The sequence below is a fragment of the Phalacrocorax carbo genome, chromosome 15 (assembly GCF_963921805.1).
Source record: "Phalacrocorax carbo chromosome 15, bPhaCar2.1, whole genome shotgun sequence".
NCBI lineage: Eukaryota > Metazoa > Chordata > Aves > Suliformes > Phalacrocoracidae > Phalacrocorax > Phalacrocorax carbo.
The window spans coordinates 8,149,930-8,175,877 of record NC_087527.1 but is presented as its reverse complement, the minus strand read 5'-3'; the positions used below and the strand labels follow the sequence as shown (position 1 = coordinate 8,175,877).

Genomic DNA, 25,948 nt, shown 5'->3' with positions numbered 1-25,948 from the left:
ATGATTACTATTATCCCACTTAATACTGCACTCTGCAAAGCCATTCTGTCAAGCCCAAGGATTTTTCAAAGCTATAATAATCTTTTTGGGAGATGTCGTGAATAGTGGTGTGGGAGCACCAGCACTAGCAAGCATTGAATGGGCTACTTGGTTTAGAGGCAGGTGTTTAGAATAAAAGTAGTAATGACTGACTAGTGGTTTGAATATCTCTTAGGTTCTTTAAGTTTGTAGAGTCAAATACAATATTTACTAGGACAATGAAAAAGAGATATTTTTTTTTTTAAGTCTTCCACCCCCACCCCCAATGTCATCCTCACATGGGGTCTGTACAAGTGTTTGTTTGAGAAGGTCAGTCATCCTTTATATTGTCTTCCAAACCGATGGAACCGGAGCTAAGGACAAGCACCCCAAATGGGTAAGATATGTCATGTGCAGAGGAGGAGGAGAAAAAAGGGCCATCCATATTGAAAAGCAAAAATGTAGGTATCTTTCTGGCAGAAGTGATCACAGTCACATTATGCTATGGCTCTGGAGAAACGAGGAATGCTACCTCCTGCCGCACTAGAGCTGTAGCACAGTCAGCTGGAAGGCAGTGGATATAAAGGTAAAAATGTAATTACTCATTTGCAAAGTTAGTGCAGGTATGATGTATTTATTTTTAAACTATGATACGATTTAAATAGTATGCTTTCAGAATATCTTTCTCTCTGGAGTATCGTGGTAACGTTACTGCCGAATATAAATCTCAAAGCTCAGATTGCTCTTTCAGTGTGATAAACAGATGAATGTAAAGAACAGGCTGCACTAAAATGAGACTAACATTAATATTCCTGCTTAAGAGCTGACTCCTCTGAGCTTTCCTCAGTCATAAAGAATATTGTGCGGTTGGGTCCTTTGCTCTTCATTTTAATGAAAGCCTGCTTCTAAATCCACAAAGCTTTAGTGTCCAAAGTGCTGTCATCTTCCACCAGTGCTTTGCAGGCTCATCCCAAAAGCCTACCTCCAGAGTCAGGGTTTGCCGAAGCTTAGCAGAAAGATTTTACGTTGTGCCTATTTACAATTTTTAAAGCTTCTGCTCTTATAAAAAAATAAGGTGGGGGAGAAGTGATTTGGCACTGCATAAACAGGCCATCACTGTCCTTTTAATGCTTGTTGAAAATCTTACACACAACCACACAATATTCTTGAGCAGTGGAGCAGCAAAATGTAAAAAGCCAATGTCACGAAGGGCAGTATGAGAATAGCAAAGGTGCTGGGCTTATGTGCGCATCCCTGACTCTGAGGAGCTGCTGTGTGCACTCAGCTGATGGCTGCTCAGCCAGTTTCTCTCCCCTAATTTGCAAAGCTCGGGAACCCTAAAAGGTAAGCTGCTCAAAACATAACCTTGTTTCTGTCATAAGGGAAGTATTTTACGCATTAGTGTAGGAATTTCTCTGAACTGTGTAACCCTGGTGTCTTAAAAAAAGAAACCCTAAAAACACCACTATGGCACGCTTACTACTATAGAATATCTTGTTTGTCTATTTGCTGGCATGAAATTATCAGCTTGATTTAATTAAACAGCACACAATTTATTCTTATAGCCTGGTAAACAAGAACTTGATCCGTAGCAGTGAGTAATTTCAGTATAAGGTCGACTTCCATGATAAAGAATGGGAAGTGGAGCGTGCAAAAGAACTAAGTTTTGTCAGCGACATCCTTTTTGCATCTTTCTCTTTTGAGGAAGAAGTGTGTGTGTGTGTGTGTGTGTGTGCGCGCGCACTTCACTATTTCTCCAAATCGCTGTTTGATTAGCTCTGTCAGCTTGGTGGCCTCGCTGCTCCCTGCCCAGGTCTCTCACTGGTGTGTGGAGACATCTGCTGCCCAACCCTGAAAGTTGGCTTGGGTCTGCTTGTGGAAGGCACTAGGAATAAAGTAACAATCTTGTGCAGAGTAGTACTGTAGGTTTAATCTTTTTTTCCTAAAGGTCAAGTCGAATGCAGCTTTCTCTGGAGATTCTCCACTTCTGTAATTTTATCTGTATAAAGTAGCTGAAGGTGGTGTTAGCTTCTAACAATTTGTCTGGTATCTTCCACCGTTAACTTCCAACTTTTTGCTTGCAACTGCTTTGTCTAGGCTGAGTTAATGGAGCGTCCCAGGTAGTAACTGCATATTTAGAGCCAGGTTTGTCTCAAACAACTGTTGTTAGTGAGCGCTGCCTGGAAACCTTGGTTTTAGCCCCTCTGATCACAGGAATGAGTCTCAGACATCTTGGCTGTAAAGAATTTGGAGTGCAGACTCGCATGGTATGAAACTGCTGTCTTTGGGGAAGGTGTTAACAACAGCTTGGATAATAATTTTTTGGCATTACCCGTGCAAGGTTGGTTGGGCCCTGGGGTATGGGGAAGGACTTAGCTGACCCTTAGGGTCCCTTTATACTCTCTTCTTAATCTGTTTCATACAACCTTTATGTTGTAGGAAGAAGTGGAAGATAGCACTGATATAAACATGGAGGGGGCTCTGATAGCCCGGGACAGAGTCGGGGTGCAGGACTTCGTGCTGCTGGACTCCCACACCAGTGAGACTGCCTTCCTGAACAACCTTCGCAAGCGATACCAGGAGAACCTCATCTATGTAAGTGCTGGTCACTTGGAGTCATGTAGCCCATAGCAGGTGAAATGTCTCTAAGTGTGGCATATATATAGATATCTCTCTCTCTCATCCTCTCTCATTGCCAATCTAGATGGGGTGCAAACTAAAACTGCAGGGGCAGGAGGTGCTATCAATACAGAGGATATTCTCCCAGCTTTGGCTTCGTTGTGCTCTGCTAAATGTTACTAGTACCCAGCAGAGTGATCACCCAGTAGCGGTCTGTCTAATTTAGCTAATGAAAATAATACAGTCTTAGCCTGCTCTGAGTTGCCTTACAAAGATCCAAACGCTATGCAGTAGATAGCATTTTACTTTCCTATTCCCTTACTGCCTTTGAAGGCAAGGCAGTGCCGAGTGTGGTATCTGACTTGTATAAGAAGTGCTGAGTACTTCATGGTGCAAACTAAGATGACTTCAGAGCCGTGTCCGTTTTCTCAGCAGCTCCAAGGTTATACGTTGGCTTACAGCAGTGGCAAGTAGTAGCTAAACATGTCCTTTGTCAAATGAGACTGAGATTTGTATAACACTGGTGGAAAGAATTGAAAAGAAGGTAGAATAGGGCATTTTGATGTGCTGAAAATGTATACAAATAAGGGAGAATGTAGTGTGTCCTGAAATGTGTTCTTTGATCACCTTTCACAGTCAAGAAAGACTTTTCTGTGTTGAATAGCTATTTAAGGAATAGACATCCTACTTGGCTTTCCTTCAGAGCATTAGTTATTGGTCGTTTCCAGAGATTTTTGTGAAACAGAGCTGGGATAGTAAATGCATTATTATGCTAACTTTAAGTAGGGAGGAAAAAAAAAAAATCCATAAGCATAATGAAATATCAGGACCTTGTGTATGAAATGTAAGGTTCCAAGCATGCCGTCGTTGTTCAACTCCACTCTTAACTGGATATGTTTTGGAAGGTGATGGTGTTGGCTTTGAAATAGTGATGCCCATGGCGGGGTTTTCATGGTTTGTTTTTTCTTCTCTCAACAATTTCTGTACCATCTTTTCCAGTTGTTCTTGCATAATGTCCTGAGGTGCTCGACTCCTCTTCCAGGAGCTGCCATTGTAGTGATGGAACAGGTTTCCCACCTGTATGCATTCTTTCCCCCTGCAGACATATATTGGTACTCTTCTTGTATCTGTCAACCCTTACAAGGAGCTGGATATCTACACTGTGACACAGATGCAGCTTTATAGAGGGGTAAACTTTTTCGAACTGCCACCACATCTGTAAGTAGAACCCTTAGAATTTCAGTTTATATCAATAAATTGGGTTTCATCTGTAATGCTGTGTACTAGCAGCAGGATGCGTATCCACAGTCGCTAGGTCTGGTGAATGCTGATATTATCTTCCTGTAGGTAAGAATGTGTTTTCTTTGTCTTCGAGCTGACTGAGAATAAAAGGGGAACAAAAGCATTGCAGAAGTGATGTTGGAGAAACTGTAGAGGAAGAGTTATCTTGAAGATAACTGTCCAGACCAATGCTCAGTGTGTCCTCCTCATTGCACGTGGCCTAGTCGGACCATGCCTGACTGTGTCTGTGTGTAAAACATCTCCTCTTTCTTCAGTTGTCCAAAACATTCAGGTCATCTTGCCTGGTCCTCTGAGGCCCCGTGTCAGTTCAGGCAACCACAGGACTAGCACAGTGCTCATGCACAGCCTCTACTTGCACTTCCCAGGAGGGGAAGGAACCTGAGCCTCTGAACTGAGATGGAATATTTTGATGGTCAGAAGTTGTTGGGTGGCTTGCTGAGTAGGTTTTTCTCCTTTCTTTTCCTTCCTTAAGTGGCATATTGGTGAAAGCTCCACCTTTGGTTGTCTTTGTGTCTGTCTGTCAGCAGAAGTTGAGATCTTCTCTTTAATGAAATCAAAACTGGCTCCTCTGCTTTGGAAGAGGGAGCCTCTGCTGTGTATAACCCGTATTCACCAGGAATACGTGCAGTCTATAAATACTACATCAACAGTGGGGAAAAAGAACAAGCCTAATCAGACCCTCAGATACAGGCTGGGTTTTTTTCTACAAGAGCTCAAGTCAGTCTCATGTTTTGAGCTGTGCTTTCCCATCATGTCCAATTACGTTAGATGAGGAGTAAGTACTCCTGAAAAACCTTTGATACTCTGCCTCCTGTTGCTACTTCTAATGGGTGCTTCTCCTCTGAATGCTTCTTGTGATCCTTGTTCAGATATGCCATAGCTGACAATGCCTACCGGGTGATGTGCAGTGAGTACAACAACCATTTCATCCTCATCTCCGGGGAGAGTGGAGCTGGGAAGACAGAAGCTTCGAAGAAGATCCTGCAGTATTACGCAGTAACCTGTCCGACTACAGAGCAGCTGCAGATCGTCCGTGATCGTCTGCTACTTTCCAATCCTGTTTTGGAGGTAAAAACTAAATAAAGGTACAAAATGCGGACGAGTTGTGGAGTGAAGCCATCTACACCAAGACCTCCCTGCAAGTCTACACACCCGCACCCAGGAATGCCCTTCTGTTTTACGTGATTTTGCACCTGCGTACATAATATAAATATATTTGGCCTCTTGGCAATATTTTCAGAGATTGTATGCTTGGGACTTAATATCACTTAATGTTTAGAAATTTAAATGGGTCTTATAGCAGAGGATAGCTGACACCTGGGAGTATAAGGAAATTGTACACCATGCAGCCGTTCCTCGTGGCTTCAGTTATAGATCGTGCAAGAAAGAGTGGTAATTTTTTAGCTGAATTCCACATTAAAGCTGGAGAAATACATTAGCTGGTATTTCTTTAATCCCACTAAAGTCAGTAGTAGGACTCTGCTGATGCAGCAGATCTTTGTCCTATCGTAGGTGTCAGGTTCTCAGTAAGATAAGTGACTTCATTTATCTGTTTATCCATAGGCTTTTGGAAACGCAAAAACTCTGCGTAATGACAACTCAAGTAGATTTGGGAAATACATGGATATCCAATTTGATTTTAAGGTGAGAACAAACTTAATGGACCGCTATTAAAACAAAACGTATCAGTGAACCTCCTGGACACTCACCAGGCAGCACAGGATTTATTAAGACCTACTTAGACTGCAGATTTCTGACCCTGTTTTTACAGCTCTTGCATTTTGTGAGTGAGGTGACTAGTTATACATCCTGAAAGCTTCCTACATTACTGGCAACACTGCCAGTGCTCTGTGGAAAGCTAATATAGATTGTTGTAAAGCACAAGTTACACCAGAAGGACAGCAAACTCCTTAGGTACAGCTTGTACTGATGTTGTATACTAACTCTTAAACACAAGATGGCAGATAAGTAACAGCAGAAACATGCTTCTCCTGACACTGCTCCTTGTACCTAGGTGTGGAGGAACAGCGTCACAATGATTTATATTTTTTTCCATATCTGTTGGTGTTGATCTGACTGCTTGCTTCTGCCAGGGAGCTCCGGTGGGAGGGCACATCCTCAGTTACCTAATTGAGAAATCCAGAGTTGTCCATCAAAACCATGGAGAAAGGAATTTCCATATTTTCTACCAGTTATTGGAAGGCGGAGACAAGGATCTTCTTTGCTGGCTTGGGCTGGAGCGCAACCCCCAAAAGTACACATATCTCATCCAGGTCAGTGAGAGCTTGTACCTCTCTCTGTATCTTATATTTGGGATTGTAGGGATTGCAGATGCAGCTTTCCTCACTTACAAAGCACGCCGAAGAACTGCTAAGAGAAACTGCTGTGTGTCACAGTACAGTGAAACTCACTGTACGTTGAGTTGGTTGCAAATATATTTGCTCTGGGGTTGCCAGTCACTGTTCTACCCTGGGTGCTTTTGTAGCAGAAACTGTTCCAGCTGTTATGGCCTAAGGATGCACATAAGGGAAAAAGATTTTATTGGAGTTGTGGGGACAAACAACCTTTTGGGCAGCACGACCCAGTGACAGCAAGGCCATCAGAGTGGTGTTGTGTGGTTTGGTGTGTTGGGTTTTTTTTTAAAGTCACTTTCACAAGATCTGTTATTAATTACTGGGGGGGGGGGGATGAGATGGCTGACTGCTGCCATCTGTACTGCTACTGTGATAATGTAAATGCTCTGAAGTAAATACCACCAAACCATTTGATGACCCTGGTCCCTCTGGTATGGTCAAGACACTTTGATTCATGGAGAAGAGTGGTTTGAGCTAAGCAGAAGAGTAGTATCTGTCTGCATGTTAAACTGTATATAAAGGCATCTCTTCTGATGCTACTGTATCAGGACCTGTTATAAATGGAGTTTCTCAGGACTTATGGACCTTGTATTATGGAGGCCCATAGATATGAAGAAAGCTGCATACTGCCTAACCATGGTAGTGCTCTGAGTTTCCTTTCTTGGTATGAAGAATGCTTGGGCAGAAGGTATTGTTATCGTAATAATGGAAGAAGGCTGTAAGCTCAAGCTCTTCACAAGACCTAGCCATTTTATGGTAATAACTTCCAGCATTGAGCTTGGATAGCAATCTGAAGCTTTAAGTATAAGCTGAAAGATGTGATCAAATGAGCCACTCTCATGATCAGCAGGAGTGAAATAAACTTGCTAGCTAGTTGCAGACCGCATCTATACAGGCTGAGGAAACTGGAAATGGAAGTAGTATGCCCAGTAGTATGCTGTGTTTGTTGCTAATAATAAAATTTCTTTGCCAATTAACTGTGCTAATTAACCTCTCTTTTACTGTATAGGGTCGATGTGCCAAAGTGTTTTCTATTAATGACAAGAATGACTGGAAAATAGTCCGCAAAGCTTTTTCTATCATTGACTTTACTGAAAAAGATATAGAGGTATGCATGTTAAAAGGGACTGGGCCTACCAAAGGGAATTTAAGTAAGGAGTGCACTGCTGACTTTCCCTAAAAATGATGGAAGAAGCCTTGCTTGGGAGAGGTGTTAAGGATGGAATAGGGCATCATTGGTGGGGGGACTGAGGGAGCGGGTGGGTGAAGAGCTCTATCACTTGCCACAGCATGATGGTGACTCTGGTGGTAGCATATCTCTGAAGCAGGTTGTCTGACTCACCTTCAGCATAATTAAGATTCTGTTTGTTAGCGTGCATAGCAAAGACTAGTACCATCCCATGGAGCTGTGGGAACCTGTTTTCTAATGTGTATCTCTTGTTATTAGCATCTCTTTGGAATTGTTGCTAGTGTGCTGCACCTCGGGAACATTCAGTTTGAAGAAGATAGCAATGGACACGCCATCATCCGTGATGGCATGCAGATCAAATGGATTTCAAAGGTATCTCTTCTAGGATAGTGTCACTATAACAAGTGCTGTGAAGAAAGCCTTAACCTTGCTGTGTTTTCCTCTTAAGGACAAGAACATTTGTTCCCAAAAGTGGAGGGATTGCTATATAAATACTCAGCTTTTGTTATAAACTGTCTTGAATTGTAGGGCCCCTTTTCTCTGCAGCATATCTCTCAAAATTCCTTAGTTATTGTTGCTCAAAGATAAGCATACCTGAGACCTACCAAGGCTGGCATTCCCCTGGAATGAATGGGAATAGACTGGGGGGTTATGCCCTACTGATCACACAATACTGCTTATTTAAGCAGTCTCCTGCTGGCCGTACTCTGAGTGCAAATCTTTATTTTTCTGCAGCTACTGGGTGTGCACTTGTCCATCCTGCAGGAAGCTCTCACGCATCGGAAGATCGAAGCCAGATCTGAAGAGGTATTGAGCAGTCCTGTGTAACCCCAGGCAGCTGGGAGTCACCCCAGCTGGTGGTGGTGACAAATGAGGAGCTCTGTTCTTAGCAGTGTTACAGTAAAAACAGATCACTCCAGGTGTCTCTTTTCTCCGTGTTATCTTCCTCTTCTAGCCCGAGATGTTAAAAGTATTACCAGTACTGGAGTTTTACTGTTAAAAAGCTACAAACAGGGACTTGCAGGCAGCCCTGTGTTTGAGTGAAATAATTTCCTTTTGTTCAGTCCCTGGAGTGCTTCCTGGGAGGCTGGGCCACATAAAGAAAAGCACTGGTAAAAACTGTTCTTTGAGCATTTTGTACTGAGTTTAATAAAATAAAAGGAAGTCAAAATACTTCTCCCGCATGTCTAAATTAGCACTCTCAAATGTAGTATCACAATCCTGCTGGCATGTGACCATACACCAGACTGAAGTAACGCTGATGGTAAATAAAGGTGCAGGCAGCTACAGTTCAGATAGGCGGAGCACTGTTCTGTGGTATACAACAACATGGCTGGTTCTCTAAGCCATGAACATGAACTGGCTTTGCAGAAGTGGTATTTAGCGTCTCCAGCATATCTTTATTTACTTTTAGGTTCTGAGCCCATTGAACGTGGATCTGGCATTCTATGCTCGGGATGCAGTAGCAAAAGCGATTTATGGACGAACTTTCACTTGGCTAGTCAACAAAATCAATGGCTCTCTAGCCAACAAGGTTGGTTTCTTGTCTAGTGTGCTCCTAACACGCTGAGCAGTTTCTCCAGTGAGGCCCTACCAGTGCTCAGCACCAGATATCTCAGATGCTTCGTAACCGATGTAGGGGTATCCCCCAGCATTGAGCTGGAAAACCATTTAGTTACGTGTGGAAGGTGGTATGTTAAATAGCTTTACAAGTTCATTACCTGCTTTAAATTGGCTACTCCAATGGCATGTGATGCAAAGCTCTCAAAGAGAGTTTAAAATTTAGATGAAGAAAGCAACATGAAACATGAAGCAGCAATTACAGAGCAATGGTGTCTTTAACAGGATTCAACTCGGAAAACAGTTATTGGCCTGCTGGATATCTATGGCTTTGAAGTGCTGGACACAAACAGGTAACAGCTGCTGAGGCACGGGGTAATGCCTCATGCTGGTGGGGGCATGTGCTGAAGTCCTGCGGGGTGTCCTGGTGTACTTTTATCCCTGCAAGGCAAGCTATAGGGGTGCCTGCAAAATCTGAGTGCACTGGGTTAGCTGGACCCCACGGTGAAAGCTTTAGCTTGGGCTGCTTGCCTGGATTTGAGCCATTGGCACAACAGTGTGGGAGGAATGTATGGTTTGATCTGTATAGAAGTGGGCTGTCTGGCTGGAAAACAGTAGGTAGTGATGGGAGAAGTAAAACTGTCCACGCAATAAAAAAACTAATGCTCATTTAACCACTCTGAAGCTTTGAGCAGTTCTGCATTAATTACTGCAACGAGAAGCTCCAGCAGCTGTTGATTGAGATGACCTTGAAGGCAGAGCAGGAAGAATATGAACTGGAAGGAATAGAGGTAACTTTTTATTTCCCCCCTCCCTTTTTTTTGAACTGTCATTACACTGAATGTGAAGAAGACATCCTGCTTTTTTCTTTTTTAGTTTGCATTGTTCACGTGGGAAGTATAAGATAGCCATGAGTCTCATTCTGTAACCCTTTTGCAGTGTCATTTAGCCTAGATTTTATCTAATTCTTGAAGGAGGAGCAGGACGTTCCCCAAAACTCAGGATGTCAGCAGTGACAATGTCCCTGTAGAAATGAGGAGCTCCAAGAGTGTAAGACACTGGATGATGGAGTGCATTAATAAGAGGATGGTCTGGGCTGTTGAAAGCAGGAAGCCTAGAGTGGGATGATGGATCAACGTGCTGTCATCATTTCTTCAGCAGCTCAGTTGGTCCTAATTTACAACACTGATCTTTACTGGGATTGGAGCCTGGCTCCAAAGAACTTAAAAAATTGCAAGGAAAAGATCTTCCTCTAAAAGTTTTCTTCCTTTTTTCCTCTTATTCCCAGTGGGAACCAATTCCATATTTTAACAACAAGATCATCTGTGACCTGGTTGAGCAGAAGCATAAAGGAATAATCTCTATTCTGGTAAGAACAGAGTTTGTGCTACTTAAATTAAAATGCATGCCTCTGCTCTATTGCCATGGTCCACAATGGTATTTTTTTCCCCTCTAATTATGTGATGGCTCTGCATTATTCACAATGTAAACAAGTTTTGTAAACAAAGACCAAGAAGATTAGGGTAGAGGATCTGCTTACTAGAGAGCTGTGTGTTTTGAAGGCGGTGTGCTGCTTCCACAGCAACTCTGAGCGTTTGAGAAGACAGACCTAGGCCATTGTTTCCATTTTTTGCCTGGAGACACTGAGACATAGAAGGAGGGTACCTGCAGCAACCTGGCTGGCTGTATAGTCAGCAACAGGGATGGAACCCAGGCTTCTTCTGAGTACCGCTAGGGAGACTGCAGAACACTGGGAGTACTTCTCCAAGGCCACCTGACGCCAGGCATCCAGGCTGTTGTAAAGATGAAAGAGGACAATTCATCCCATCAGCCTGCTTACATGGCTTGCTAGCCCTGATGTCTGATGCTTCAGAAAGGCTCAGCTAGGAGAGAAACCCGAGAGCTGCCTGCCTCCTCCTGAGCTGCAGGTATCCCTCTTGTTTCCTTGCCCTTTAGTTGTTCCTGCTCTTAAAATACTGATCTGAAGAAGATCCTCTTTGTGCCTTCATAGGTATGGCAGGAGAAATGGGAGAGGCTGAAGGCAGCTTCCTCCAGAGCCTTTAACAAGGAGTTCATTCTGCCGTGCTGAGTAACATTTTTTGCTTCAATTAAGTGTGCAGCTCCATGGGGAGGAGTCTGAGCACACAGTCTGACTACTGTGGTGACACTTTCTCACATGCAAACCCTTTTTAGTAAGAAATCAGGTAATCTTCCTGTGGAGACTTGTAGCCAAACTTGAAGATGAGTTGTCCCTTGCTGCCATCTCTGACATGTCCACAAAGCTGAGAATTTCTCAGGAGGCAAAGGATTAGGACATCATAATCCAGAGAAGGTGCTGCTGAAACTCAGCATTAGCTTCACATTGCAATGGATTGGTCTTTCAAGCAGGGCTTTTCTACACAGAGTAACAGTTGGGGGAGCAGAAGGAGTTGTATTTCTTGGGTTAGCAAAGGGTAATCTGTAAGCTTGTTTTCCCCTCCAACTCTGTGATTCATGCAGGCCGAGTGTCCTTCAGGTCCTTCTGGATTTTGGTGTCTGATAACGTCACATCTTTCTCACTTTTTGTTTAAATGAACTACAAATAATAATGAATAAGGCACGGCATTGCCAAATTTGGAAGAAAAAGGCAGATTTGATTTTACTTGATTTATCTTGACAGTTCTGAAAACAGATAAACAAAGCTCTAAATTTAACTAGGAAGTTGTTTGTACAAAATAGACCTCATCTCAAATAGTAACAAAGCTCTCTTGTTTTGCATAACAAAGTCGTACTCAATATTAGCAAGGAGGGAGTAGTCTGTTCAGAGCAGTATTTGCTCCAGTGCCTGCTGTTTCAGGATGAAGAATGCTTACGACCTGGTGAAGCGACTGATTTGAGCTTCTTGGAAAAGCTGGAAGAGAAAGTAGGAGATCATGCCCACTTCGTGACGTATGCATTTATGCTCTGTATCCTGTTGCAGAGGAAACTCTTCCCATCTCTTACCCACAACAGAGTACTGGGGAGGGAACAATTTTTGCTTTGTACCAAAGAAAATCAAGCAGCCTGTCCTCAGTCTAACGTTGTCATGTGCTATGCTGGTAGAGTATGGCCTGGGGTACTGGGGAGGTGGGGGGGTGGATTCCTTGAGTCTGGCTTCATTCCACACTATAATTAGGGACTAAAGATTAGGTGGCTTTGGCCCGTGATTTTTTTGGCCAGTGAAGGTTAGATGGCTTTGGCCATAGATGGCTTTGTCCCCCACTGGCTCCAGGGAAAGCAGAGGATATTGTGAAGAGGAGCCTAATGCCCCAGGCTGCGAGGGGTGCACAAATGAGTCCATCTGGACACATGTGAGCTTTAGGTACGAAGAGGGAAGAAACATGCTCCTGCTCAGATCTCCCAGATGAGTGGCGTTTTGGTTAATACTCAATTTGTAATATTTTTGGATTCAGCCTTGGTGGCAGATGAACTTGTTGGTGCTGGGCTGTTCTGGCAGCTCCCAGCAGAAGCCTGCTGATGGGCTTTGACAAGTCATCAATTCAGAGTCACACTGCTGAATTGTCACCATTTCTACATCTTCGAAGTTCAGCACAGCCAAGTGGAAAATTTGTAGCCAACTTCCTTGTCACTACAATGTGCCTTAATACTGTTCTGCCTGATTAAAAGCTTTAAATAGAAGTGCTAGAGCTACTTAAATGGGATCTGTACTTGGCGATACTCTTAGAAGGAAATTTTGATGTACTAATGTGCTGTTGTGACACACAAATCTGCTGTTAGTGACTGCTTACAAAGCTGAAAATTAAACTGTTAAGTTGCTCTTTAATTTTCCTTCCCCCCCCCCCCCCCCCCGCCCCGAGTCCTTGCTTTGTAAAATTTTCCTGCTATTCTTTAAAATTTTGATTCCTCCTTTGTATTTATGTTCTTGTTCTAAGGCAAAATATCTGGAATAATCATTTCCTCTGGTTTCACTCTGAAATTGAAGCAACTGGTGATCTTTTTCTCACTGCCTACAGTGAGAATGTTTTTAAAGGAATGTTATAGAAGGAAATCTTAATACTTCTGGAAAAGGTGATCATTGCCAAATGGCAATGGAAAGGTCACAGATATTTTGAGGAGTTTCTGGTAGCTGACTCCCATTCTCCAGCACTGAATTTTGCTGTTCGCTGTTCAGAATGAAGAGGTAGATGGTAACCTGATTATGGGCCATAACTGTATAGTCAGAGCCACGTTGATAGAACAGACATTAAATAGACTATCAGCTCTCCTACAACTGCTTTTTGTGCAGGTGACTTTCTACCAGCTGAGAAAGCCTATTTGCTGCTTTTTCTCTTGCTGGGTTGTTCTTTTTTTTCCTGCAGTCGCAAGCTTGCAGACCAGAAAACACGGAAATCGATTGACTGGGTGGATTTCCGCCTCCTTCACTACGCAGGAGAAGTCACTTACTGTGCTGTTGGTGAGTGTGAACAAAGTGCCAGTCTAAAAGATACCTGAGCTTTTAAGCCAAAGTGGTAGATAACTTCATGTGAAGATGAAAATATCTGCCCTCCGAAAGTATAGCTACTTGAAAGTCTTAAATACAATGCAGTGTGAATTTCGAGGGTATAAATTTCCAGGCTTTGTGTGAGCTTGTAGCCTCCAAAAGGAATTAAACCTTTTCCTTTATTTTTTTTTCTTCAGGATTTCTGGAGAAGAATAATGATCTCCTGTACAGAAACCTGAAAGAGGTAAGAACAAAAAAGGGATGCTGTTCTCTTAAGTTATCTTGCTCAAAGCAGAGATGTTTTGCAGAAGATCTATTTAATCTCTGTAGCAAACAAGAACATATATTTCTACTTAACAATGTTCCTTAGGCATCTGCATGCATGTCTGTACAGCTGTGCTGCGCAAGTTCAGAAGCATCACAGTAGGAACCACCCCCCTAGCTAAATAAGGCAGCTTTTCACTTACCCTGTTTCAGGTGCTGTGCAACTCTAAAAATGGCATCCTTAGAGACTGCTTTTTACTGTCAGAACTAGACAACCGGAGGAGACCAGAGACTGTGAGTTTCATCTTTGGTCTTAACTTTGAAAGTAAACTTATCTTCCCAAGCCTTGATGTAACCACTGATCCAGTCCTTAGCCCTGAATTCAGTGGATTCTAGCTTTTATTTTGCTGGTATTACGCTCCTGCTAGCTTCCTGGTAGTTGAACGGCTGATGTTGCTGAGCCAGCAACAAGCAGTGTGACATACCTCAGCGTTATTAATGCATCCTTCTAAAATGAGCCCTGTGCCTAGCATCCAACAGTAGTTAGTTTCTGAAGGGCTGCCTTGCGTGTCCAGCTGCATGGCAGGGGTTCAAATATTCCAGCTAAGCACTCTGTCCAGGTAACTTATGATTGACTATGCTTCAGCAGCTTTGTGATACCAATGTGTGTGTCAGCCTTTCACTTACCGTTTTAATCTGGGTGCAGGGAATGAGTTGATTTCAATTACTGCAGTGATGAGCTTCAAAGCTAAGAGAATTCTTTCAATGTCGTCTAGGTTGCAACCCAGTTCAAAAACAGTCTGACGAGTCTTATAGAAATCCTCATGTCCAAGGAGCCTTCTTATGTCCGATGCATTAAACCGAATGAGAACAAGGAGCCTGGTAAGGCATTGGGCTGAAGACACAGTTGAGATAAAGGGATGAAACGAGGAAGACTTAGGCTGTATATATGCTGTATGTATGTGTATATATAGCTATATATAAAAATCTTAGTTAAGCTAGCGGCAAAGTCATCACTATGGGTAACTGTGGACTTGATTCCTTTCTTATTTGTCCCAATACATGGACAAGCGAGTGAGTTTCCACAGACAGTATTTACCAGTGAATGTGTTTTCTTCCTACAGGGAAGTTTGATGATTATCTGATCCGACATCAGGTGAAATACCTGGGCCTGATGGAGCACTTGCGGGTGAGACGAGCTGGCTTCGCGTATCGGCGGAAGTATGAACTCTTCTTGCAAAGGTAAGTGGAACTGTTTTGCCCTCTAGCCAGGTAAACCTGCCCTCCCACAAGGGCTTCAGAGCAAGATTTGTTTAAATGCCAAGTCCTAGTGACAGGAGATGTGGAGGTGTCAGCAGACACTCTTCTACGTCAAAGATAACCTTTTGTATGTGTCTTTTGTCTGTATCCATTTTGATCTCTTTTGGCATCTTCTGCCTTGAATAAAGCAATAGGAATCTGGGGGGGTGTCAGAGTTTTAGGAAGGGGTTCCTCAAACATCAAGTCATTTGTATTGATGTCCTGCTGATTTTTTTTCAGGTATAAATCCCTCTGTCCAGCTACCTGGCCCCATTGGCATGGGCCAGCAGCTGAGGGTGTGGAGAGGCTCATCAAACATATTGGTTACAAGCCTGAGGAATACAAATTAGGAAGGTAAATTTCCTTTCTCTAGTTGTGATCTCTGCTGGTCAGCTGCGTGGTGCTTGCTATATTTGATTGTCTGTTCTGTCTGTGATTGCAAGCCACCATGTGGCCCTTCCTGGAAAGCTGCAAGATGTAGTGTGTGAACAGATCCCTTTAGCTTGGCTCTTGCGTGACCATGTGAACTAGGCAGACCTGCCTGGGTCTGCAAACCTGATGGCTTCTGATTAGTGACTTCTTTAAAACAGGTCAAAGTAACCTCACTTGAAAGGTACACAATGCACAGGAGCAAGGATACAGATAAAAAGCCCAGAATAAAAAGTTTACTTTTCATTTTTACTTCTTTATTTCCATGGAAGCTTGAATCTAGACTAACTTCTTCCATCTCTGAGGGAGGGAAGATGGGCTGCCTTGCTTAATCTCCAGGTCTCCCTGATGCTTGGGCAGCCCAAGAGCAACTTGCCTGTCTAAGGCTTGGGCTATTTTTTTTTTTAACTCATCTTTGCAAGCACTCCTGAATGACAACCTTGTCCTCCTTGCTAAAGATAAGGCATAGGGCAAGGCAGGGCTCCCTAATGTCACCTTCTACCTATGACTATCAGAATCCATTAATTAATGTCTAAGATAGTAGCTAAGAGAAGGAAACCTGTTTTCACTAGGTTTCAGCTGCTTACCCCGAGCTCCATAGCTCCTAGGAAACTTGCAGGGATCCCAGCGCTGAGAATTACAAGTTGTGTAAAGGCAGAGGGACCTGGGACCTTGTGCAGTAACTGCTGTGCTTCTTCCTTCCCCCTCCCTGCCTCCCTTTGCACCCTTTCAGCATGTGCTAGCTAGACAAATGAAGAGTGGTTATGGAAGATGTAACTTGTCAGTATTACAGATAGTTGGAAAACTCCTGGCCTGGTTAGGGCAGCTGAAACAATGGCTCGCTGTGAATAAGCTGTTTGTGGTCTGTCTTTCAGAACCAAAATATTCATTCGGTTCCCAAAGACTCTGTTTGCTACTGAAGATGCATTTGAATTCAGAAAGCACCTGTTAGGTATGGTTCTAGTTCTCTTTATCTGTATATAGACTAAGAAGCAGAGCCTGGGTGAACTGTGTTTCTGGGCCCCAGGTTCATGCAGCAGATGCACCATGGTGAGAGCTGAGACCCCTGGTCTGCATAACTCTGGAGAATGCAAGGAAAACTTGGTAATCTTCTTCCAGGGTGGGGAGAAATTGCTCGCTATGTTGCTTGAGTTGTAGATACGTATCTCCTTTAGAGCTCCTTGGTCCTACTAGTAACCGTTAGTCCCTGTCTAGATGCACTAAGTACCTTTCCCCTGGAATTGGGATATCACCCATCTCATCCCAGTGTTACCTGTTTGTAGCTGCTTGAAATGCATAAAGGCACGGGACTGCCTAAGGCACGCTTACGTTCACAGGCTAGGTTTGGTCTTGTTGGTGTTTTGGCACCTTTGTTCTTTGATTGTGCAGCCCTCCTGTGCCTTGCACGTGGTGTCCGAATGCAGGGAGCACAGCTCTTGAATGCTGTGATCCTGTAGATAAGAGCAATGTCTCTGCCTTCTTTTTTTCTTTTCTTTGCCAGTTTCAAGACTACAGGCCAAATATAAAGGATGCCTTGGAAAGAGAGAGTACAAGAAGAAGAGAGAAGCAGGTATGGGCTCTGCAGCTGAGGACCCTCTTCTTAAGGCTATGCCTTCCAGTAGGAGCTGTGGCTGTGGGAGGTCACGCATCAGTGTTGCTGCAAATAGCACTTGCAGCTTAACTGCAGGGCTGTGGGTGTTGGGGTCAGATGCAGGCAACAGCTGTATGAAGAGTATTCACAGAGGTCCCTTTAGTTCTGTTTAGCTCCTCGCATCATGTGCTGGTCTTGGCCGTACCCAGGCATCAGCTGTGAAGCAGCTCTGTGCAGCGGCAGCACCCTCCGCTGTGCGTGCGGGGATGCTCTGGGGTACCCAGGGAATTGCTCATTAACTGCAAGGGAAACAAACCCTCTTAGGGCACTGGACAGGCTGATAAATAATGCTGTCGGCTCGAAGGACATCTTTCTGAGATGAGCTGCTTGCTGTGTACAGTACATCACTGCCTTGATGTTGAGCTCTACAGGGCAGGTAGTGTCAGATCAGTTGTTCTGGAGAATAAAAAGTTCTAGACTTAAGCTAAAACTCAGCTGATGGGAAGAGCTGTGGAAGAACCAGTTATAGCTTCTGCTATGTGAATTTAAAGGATGGTAAGGTATAGGACCTCTGATACTAATACAAGGACCTGATTAATTCTTGCAGCTATCAAGCTGGAGGCTTGTTGGCGAGGAGCGCTAGCACGGAAGGAGGCCAAGAAGAGGACATGGGCGGTTCAGATCATCAGGAAGTAACTATCACGGTGTGGTGGTCATGGGGAGGGTTGTGGGTCACTGGATGGTACTGATAGTAGAGTTAGTCAAAACCATCTTCTTCACACCCATTTCTAGTGATCATTGCTGTTAGGACAATTGCCAAGAGGGGTTGGTCAGAAGTGCCTGTCACCTGTTCTCTTAATGTGGTCCTCCCTCTCCACTACCTTAAACCCAGCCCCTGACTACTGCATCAGAAGTAGAGCTGATCTTCCTTTCTAACTCCAAAGCACTGTATTTTGGCCAACAGAACTTGGGGGGAAGACAAAGTTAATGTTTGGAATATTATGAAGCTTAATATTTCTATTGCTGTACACAGGTGGCAGTGTACCTGAGTTAACAGGCTAACAGATAATTGATGCTGTGTGCCTTCTGTGACTTGCCTTTCACTTCCATTGATTTCTGAAGGTAACATCTAAGTTCTGGTTCGGATATTTTCTGTAGATTCATAAATGGCTTCATCAATCGGAAGAAACCCCTTTGCCCAGAGAACATTGAATTTGTGCAGCTTGTGCAGTACAACTACCTGATGAAGCTCAGAGATCACGTTCCAAAAAATGTCTTGGACAAGAGCTGGCTCCAACCTCCTTCCATCCTGGAAGAGGTGAGGGTTGCTGTAGGCTTCAGGAGAGGTGAAAGTGGCTCCTGTTCTGTGGTACTTCTGTGCACGCTTCATGTAGGAGAGCAGTGGCCTCCTGCTGGCGTGTCCTCTGTCCAGGTGTGATGGCAGAGCCTTTGGAAGACCCTGAGATCCCCGTGTTTGGGGAGGAGTGGGAGGAATGGTGCTGCTGTTTAAGTTTCCAAGGGAAAGGAGGGAGCTTGCTGCTTTTGTTTTAAAAACTAGAAAGGAAGGTGCGCTGACAGAAAGGTAAACTCATGAATCCTATTAAAAACAAATCCCACAAGGTTTCAAGATTGCAGCACAGATAGGCTTGTAGCCTTTCATCTTGTTTGGGCTTTGGCAGGACAGGTAGCCTCAGTGTGTGAATTGGACAAATTCTAATTGCTTCTAGCAGAGTTCTCATTTAGAAACAGCTGCTGGCATTTGTTATAGCCCCTTTGATCCTGCCCATAGCCTGGCTCGGGACCAGGGCAGATCACTCCCATGCCGGCTGTGGCCAGTGCTCAGTGGGTGAGATGGGCCCCATAAATTTGGAAGTTCAGACGGAAGGTAAGGTGAGAAGCGATGCTAATGGTCTGCTACGTGTGCAGTGCCACAGCCTCAGCTTGGAGTGACAGATGGGGTTTGCTGCTTTTAGTACCTTTAGTAATGACTCAGCTGCTTGGTGTTCTGCATCTTTCAGCTGCTGCTGGGCATTAATTCTTCTCTGGTAGCAAAGCTCTTTGGTAGGTGGGGCTCTGGGCTGGGGGAGCTCAAATGAGTCGTGACTAGATGTTAAAAGCAACTTGCACCGAGCAAGTATTTGTCAGGGCTGCAGCAGGAGTTGCTTGCACAACTTCACTACTTTTTTCTTTATTTTCTTTTTTTTAACGTAGACATCTGAGATGCTACAGAAAATCTGCATTAGGAACCTAGTACGGAAATACTGCCAAGGTGTTAGTGCTGAGAGGAAAGTGCAGGTAATACATACGCGGAATGTAAATGTGCAAGTTAAAACACACTCTGCACGTGTGGTATCTGCTCTCTGTGAACTGTCTGAAGCACAGGCTGCACTGTCTGACGCGCCACTGCTCCTTCTGCTGAGCAAACGTTCCTGAGCCTGGAGTCAGCTGGCTTTCAGTGGCACTTGCAATGTACAGTGCAGTGCTCCTACGGACATATGGGTCTTAATCTTATGGCATTAAAACAGCACTACTTATTAGGATAGGTCCATAAACAATAGAAGATCCGTAGAACTGTTTAGTCCATACTACCCCTTTATTTGTGTAATACAGGAATGACCTAAAGATATTGAAAGAAACGAAGATGAGTCAGGTAGATACTGTATGAGTAAAAGGATGATGTTAGGCATCATTACTGCACATGTTATAACTGCTGATGGAGAAATTCTAAGAGGTTAAAGGCTGTTCCTTCTCAAAACAGTTACAGCAAAAAGTGGTAGCAAGTGCTGTTTTCAGAGGGAAGAAGGAGGGCTACCTGCAGAGCATAAACCAGCCTTTCATGGACACCCGACTAAGTGAGTACACAACAAACTCCTGAAGGACTCAGCCACATGGCCCTTGCTCAGAAAAATTATGTTTATCAAAATAGATTGAGTTTCTAAGAGAAATTCCCATCTGTAGAGGGAGCGTTTGGGCCCTACCATTTGAATTCCCTTGCCCAGTCATGTCTAGTGACACTAAGTGTGGTGATCAGTCTGCCAGTCTTTGTTCTCAAACTGGGAATACCTGGAATCCCTCTGGGGACAGAGTGCCATAAACCCAAGCAAAATTCCCTATAAAGGGGCTGGGATGGATCAGACCCACCCTCGCTGTGCTGGATGGAGCAGGGAGGCTGAGCGGGGATGTTGCAGTGAGCGTTGCCGGCTGTGGAGATCCAGTCCCAAGGACTGGAGCTGCCGGGAAGGAGAGATGTGAATCTTGGGAATCCACATAGTTAGCGTTAACCACATAAAAGGCATGATAAGCAAGCCCTAGTGGTGCATTGATGGGGCAAGGGATCTGGGAGAGTGGGTAGGGTGTGGTGGTGGTGTGTGGGTGAAATGCTGGGTCATTGTTGGGAGCTCCCAGAGAGCTTCAGCTGAAGCACTGTGGAGAAGAAAAAATGCTCTGGGTGGTTCTCAGCAAGAGTCCTTCTGTGCCAGGGCCTGAGCCAAGAACAGACTGGAGAACAGCCAGCAACTCCCAGTGTGGATTACTTGTCAGGCAGGAAGAATCACTGGGAAATGGGTTTAGGAGTATCTGGAAGGGAACACCCTTGCTTTAGAAGGGAATGTACCAAGGGGACAAAGCCTAATGGGATGAAAGCAATTAATGCAGCTCTCTGGTGTCTTGCTGGTGGGAGTGGTGGATGTCGGTCGCCTACAGTCAGTTTATCTTCCTGGTTTTCTCCTCAGAAGAGAATGATATAAACCCCAAAGTACTGCAACTCATCCACGGTGAGAAGATCAAGGTAAGGAAAGGAGAGCTGGAGCTCAGGCAGCCCTCAAACCAGCTTCACTGGAGTCCTGGAGCTGGTCAGTCACACAGACTGGGTGATCCATTGTGCCTGAGGCCGTCTCGCAGCCATGCTGATGTGGCAGGGTAGCCTGCTGAAAAGCAGTATAGCGAGTATTTCCTTGCTTTTAAATTGGAGATAGGTCTCAAAATGCACCTAGAAAAAAATTATTTAAGATTCCTTTCAATAAAAGCTTAAAAAGCATCACTAACTCCATTTGCACTGTAATGGGCAGGAGAAGTGCAGGTGGTGCACTGTGGTTATAGCATAGAGGGCACAGGTAAACCACCTTTCTCAAAGCATGATTCTGCCATCTGAATTTCCAAGTGTAAAAAACCTCAGATCGTTATAAGCAGAGGCTGGCAGCAGCTGTTGTGAGCGGGGATCTGCAGCTCCGCAGTACAGTGCTGCTCCTTGCTGAACTTCGTCCAGCGCAAGACCCTGCGGTAGTGAAAAATGCTGATACTAACTCGTTGTTTTCAGTATGTGACCCCCGTGATAAAATATGACAGGAATGGGTTCAAAGCACGAGACCGGCTACTTGTTCTGACCCAGTCCTCGGCGTATGTGGTGGAAATGGCCAAGGTCAAGCAGAAAATAGACTATGCCACTCTGAAAGGTAATGGTGGAGGTCAGCATGGGGCTGCCGTTTCTGCTAGTGACCCTGGGGGTGGAAAGAGGAACTCCTGAAACTTTGTCTGTCAAAGACATTTGAAACAATGATCTACCTGAGAACACTTTTTCCTGGGGGATGGATAAAGGGTCTGTGTGTCAGCACACAGTTCCCTGAAGTATAAATGATGAGTAAGAGGACACAGTTCTTTGAAATACTTAAATGCAGGGCATCATCTTCTGCTAAAATAGAGAGGGGGAAAAAAACTTCCCTACACCATTTTGTAGGTATTGTTTAATCCTGCCATTGTCTGAACTACAGTCCAGGGGGTAGAATATATACCTTCTCCCTCCTCCCTTATCAAAACAAAGGTAGCACGGGAAGGTATGGAGCAAACACCTAATGCACTGTTTAAACAACCACTGTTGGAAATGCATTACAAACAAGCGGATGACAGAAAGTGATCTTCAGAAGGTATTTTTAAAACTGGGAAGATGATGGTGGCGGTGTGGAACCGCCTTTGGTAGGTTTTCCTCTAATTCTTGGATTTCTTTTGAAGGTATTTCCACCAGTAACCTGAGCGATGGGATTGTAGTCATTCACGTTCCCGAGGACAACAAACAGAAGGTAGAAAATTGAAATGTAGCTACTGTGAGCTTGTGGTTAAAAGTAAGGTCTTGTAGCTGACAATTCTAATATTTTCCTATGAAATACTGGGATTACGCAATTACTGATGTTCACTCATTCTGTGATCAGCTAGACCTTTACACTCTTCCTGTCTCGCCATGAAAGCTTTCACTTCTTTCCTTTTTTTTTAAGCCAAAGCCACTATAAATCCTAAATAGTCCCTGGAAAGGATGTTTAACAAACCAGACTTGTACATGACTGTTTTAACTGCCGCGGAGTTATCGGTCCCTTCTGCACAGCAGTCACTACTCTGGCATTAGGAAGGAGTGCCTGTGAGCGCACAGCTGCTGCGTGGCTCACGTGCTGGGGCGATGCCAGGTGACGCTGTGTCTCTCTTTGTTTCCAGGGAGATGTGATACTGCAGTGTGAGCATATCTTTGAGACAATCACTAAACTCTGCATGCTGGCCAATAAGCAAAACCTTGTTAAAGTTGTGCAGGGAAGGTAAGGAAGGAAGTTGAATGGGTAGTATTGTGCAGGCTGTATTTTATGGATCTGCTTCAAAAACTTCTAGGCCTGGACTAGTTAAGTCAAAACTATTAATGTCACCCCAGCAGACAGTGCCCTAAACTGATTAGAGGTCTGTTGTGCAGTAGCACGGTTGTTTTCGTGGCTTCCTTTCATAGCTACAAGGGAAACAAGATGGGATGCATGGGAACAAGAAAATATATTTAAAACCTTGACAACCTATTTCCCATGATAACGAGACTTCCTTCCGTGATGGCTGTGGTTGCACCTCGCTAGGTGTGCTGCTCTGCTCTAAGGCCTGCCCATGATCCATCTGCTTAAAACCCAAACTTGTTTATTAGGTGACTGTACTTTAAAAACACTTTTTTCAGACTCCTGCTGGTGTGACCTGGGTGTGAGGTTGTGGGTTTAGTGATTTCACAACAGATCTCATTAGCACCAGCCCTGAGGAAAGCCTGTTGGGCTGATCCTGTGGGTCATTTCAGGGTAAATGCTCCTCTCCCTACAAGATCAAGAAGGGCCTGAAATGTGATTGCTGAGCACAAGAACCTTCTCGGTCATACCACCAAGCTAATGGCAGGTGGATGCAGTCTGTCTCTCAAATCTCTGCATGAATTGAAACTGGCATATGAAACCTGTACTTCTGCTCCAGCTTTTCTCTCTGGCCTTTGCATTTCAATTGTAATTAGATTCTGTGTGTTCAGTGGTTTTCTTCAGGTCAGATCTGCTTATCTTCTAGTACTTAATTGCACCAGGAAAATTCAAATGCCCAGACCGGGCAGGCATGCTCCATTCATCAAACCCTTCTGGGTTGTGTGGTATAATGCAATTGTTTAGAAAATTTGCCTAAGCTGGAGGGCTCTGATCTTCTAATCTAACAAGATTTGCCAAGGGAACAGAAATAAAGGGCGCTTAGAGTAAAGCCTATTGAGAGAAAAGCGTCTAATGAGTAATTCTGTCTGTATTTGCAGCCTGCAGTTTCGCATTGGCTCTGGGAAGGAAGGGACGATGGTGTTTACTGTTGGGCAGGAGCCTCAGGTCTTTAAAGCCAAAAATGGACAACTAACAGTGGTAAGGCCTCATCCAAGCACTGGCAATACGACTTGTGCTTTCTCCTTTGCCCAACCCCTGTAGAGAGCACAGCTATGTTCTAGCAAGGGCCCTTTGGATGAGTTCAGGAGGACTTGATTCTTACAGAGTAGAGGGGCGCATGACAACTACCCAGTCAATATCTACCTGCCCAAGATAATGCATGATAGATGGTCGTCGCTGTGTTGGGAGTTGCAGCTGTACACCTTACACATGAATTGTCATTGCTACTTGCTCTCAAGCTAGCGTGGGGAGAGGGAGCAAGGCGCTCTCCTGGCTTGGTCAAGAATTTAGCCTGAGCCCAAATTCAGTGTGCACCTGTGAAATGAGGACTTGGGTGAATTTTGCCACCTCTTGTTGTTTCCCTCAACCAAGTTATTTCTGAAATTGGTTGGGGGATGGAGGGAAAACATTTCTTGACACTCAAGCAGGTTATCCAAGAAAGAGGGATCTGTCTGACCCAGTGGCAGTCTTGGCACAACTGCCACTGAAGGGAGAATGAATTCTGGCTCTGTATGTAGCTATGGAAAGTGGGGGGAGCTCTGCTTCTGTCCTTGCTCAGGGTCAGGCAGGGAGGTGTGCTAAACCTGCCTCCAACAGCTCACAGCTGCAGGGCAGCAAAGGGCAAGTGTGGCTGGAGGAACAAGGAAAGCTGTGGGTCTTTGCTTCACTGCTGAGCTTAGTGTGTTTGGCACCGTTAGCTGACAGCTCCAAGGAAGAATTACATGCTGAGGTGTAATACCCTCAGGGCACTGGTTAGCTGTCCTTGCAGTCCAGAGATGAAGGGAGTTGTCTTCATATGCCAATTGTTAAACAGAAACAACAAAACCTCTCTTCCCACAGGCAGGATGCCTCAAGGACGTAACATTTGTACTTGATTTAATGACTCCTTCCTTTTTTCATCCCAGGTGTCAACCCAGGCAAAGTCTTGATGAAGAACAGTTCCTGTTCCTGGTCACTGTCTTGGCCAGGAACAGAAAGGAGCCTGTAGGATGAGACCAGCACGCGCATCTCCTCTGGAATCTTTGCCATAGGGCTGCTGTGATTTGAGAGTTTGCTTGCAACTTTTAGGCTCTTTTTTTATAGCTTAAAACTATTCAACTATAGCTAAATAAATTCCATTATGTTGATGTAACATTCCAGTGAGCATAGATGCTAGTTACACAATGTCACAGGGAAACTTTTGAACCAAAAGTTGCAGTTCCAAATGTAAAATGGCCATCTCTCAGCACTCCTAAGTGCTGAGAGCTCTGACTAGTCAGGAGGGGTTAAGATAACAGCAAAAAGGCTTCTCTAGCTGTGCTTTGAGTCACAGCTCACCAGGAGAACTGCATCCAGTGCAGATCCATGCATTTTGACTCTGGTCTGAAAATACCTTTTCTCTCAGGCTGACTGGTAAAGCCTTTAAAACCAGCAGCTAGTCTTTCAGCAGTTGGAGAGCTGGTTAAATGTAGCAGTAGGGCTGGCACTGAGCTCTTTGAGCTGGTGCATCAGCACATATGAAACTGCTCATCTGGAAATATCAGTAAGATGCTTTCCTGTCCACTCTGGCACAGGGGCAAATCTTTCCTTTTAGAGTAATGCTGGCCTGGTTTTCCCTGTGCAGCAGTTATGCACGGTGCAGTGGCAGCAAAACCATAAATGATGACCAGAATGTCTCCTCCAAAAGAGGGATGTGCTGGCTTGGTGCAATCCAGTTCAGGAGAAACCAGTCTCCTGCTGCTGCAGAATGTTCATCTCCACCTCTGAAGGTGGACTCTGCTCACTTAAGAGTGTGGTAGGTGCTGCTGTTCCCTGGAGGTGTACTGGGGCAAGTGCGGGGGGGGAGAGGGTGGCAGAGGGGAATTCCCTCTACTGTCTCAAAGCTGCAGCTGTACTGCCACCCCCTGTGCTCATAGCCCTTACTCTGCTGCCTCATGTTGAGGCAAACTTGTGTAGCCCCTGCTCCAGCTAGGCTGAAACTACAGCCTGAAGATCCTTGGCTTGCTACCTTTAAATCCTGGGTCTGCAGAGTCCCGAGAGGCAGATTGCTGGTGCATCTGCCATGAGCAGTGCCAGGAGCTAAAACTAAGAACTGGGGTGAGGATGATGTTTGGTATTTTGTCCTGAAAGTTCCTTCCAGCTCCATAGACCATGACGACAGCATGCTTCAAACAAGTAACAAAGCAACTCATA

The 25,948-nt window shown here is 44.6% G+C and overlaps 1 protein-coding gene across 1 annotated transcript; it reads left to right on the top strand.

The window, feature by feature from the left end:
* The first annotated feature begins 2,319 nt into the window (after positions 1-2,319).
* On the top strand, positions 2,320-25,933 carry MYO1H (myosin IH). The gene is made up of 31 exons (XM_009501594.2): positions 2,320-2,613; positions 3,740-3,855; positions 4,809-5,007; positions 5,503-5,583; positions 6,033-6,212; positions 7,303-7,401; positions 7,741-7,854; positions 8,218-8,289; positions 8,897-9,016; positions 9,328-9,395; positions 9,728-9,833; positions 10,331-10,411; positions 11,879-11,970; positions 13,380-13,474; positions 13,699-13,745; positions 13,979-14,059; positions 14,542-14,647; positions 14,890-15,007; positions 15,305-15,418; positions 16,369-16,445; positions 16,995-17,063; positions 17,692-17,776; positions 18,243-18,402; positions 19,296-19,379; positions 19,843-19,936; positions 20,816-20,871; positions 21,400-21,535; positions 22,089-22,156; positions 22,563-22,660; positions 23,656-23,755; positions 24,682-25,933. The coding sequence occupies exons 1-31, from the start codon at positions 2,488-2,490 to the stop codon at positions 24,703-24,705; spliced, it is 3,066 nt and encodes a 1,021-aa protein (XP_009499889.2). The 5' UTR covers positions 2,320-2,487; the 3' UTR covers positions 24,706-25,933.
* The last annotated feature ends 15 nt before the right edge of the window (positions 25,934-25,948 follow it).

Bases quoted from the DNA above. Each gene is read 5' to 3' on its own strand.
- MYO1H (XM_009501594.2), top strand. From the start codon at position 2,488: ATGGAGGGGGCTCTGATAGCCCGGGACAGAGTCGGGGTGCAGGACTTC. The intron at 2,614-3,739 runs GTAAGTGCTGGT...TTCCCCCTGCAG, and splicing joins ACCAGGAGAACCTCATCTAT to ACATATATTGGTACTCTTCT. The intron at 14,648-14,889 runs GTAAGGCATTGG...TTCTTCCTACAG, and splicing joins GAATGAGAACAAGGAGCCTG to GGAAGTTTGATGATTATCTG.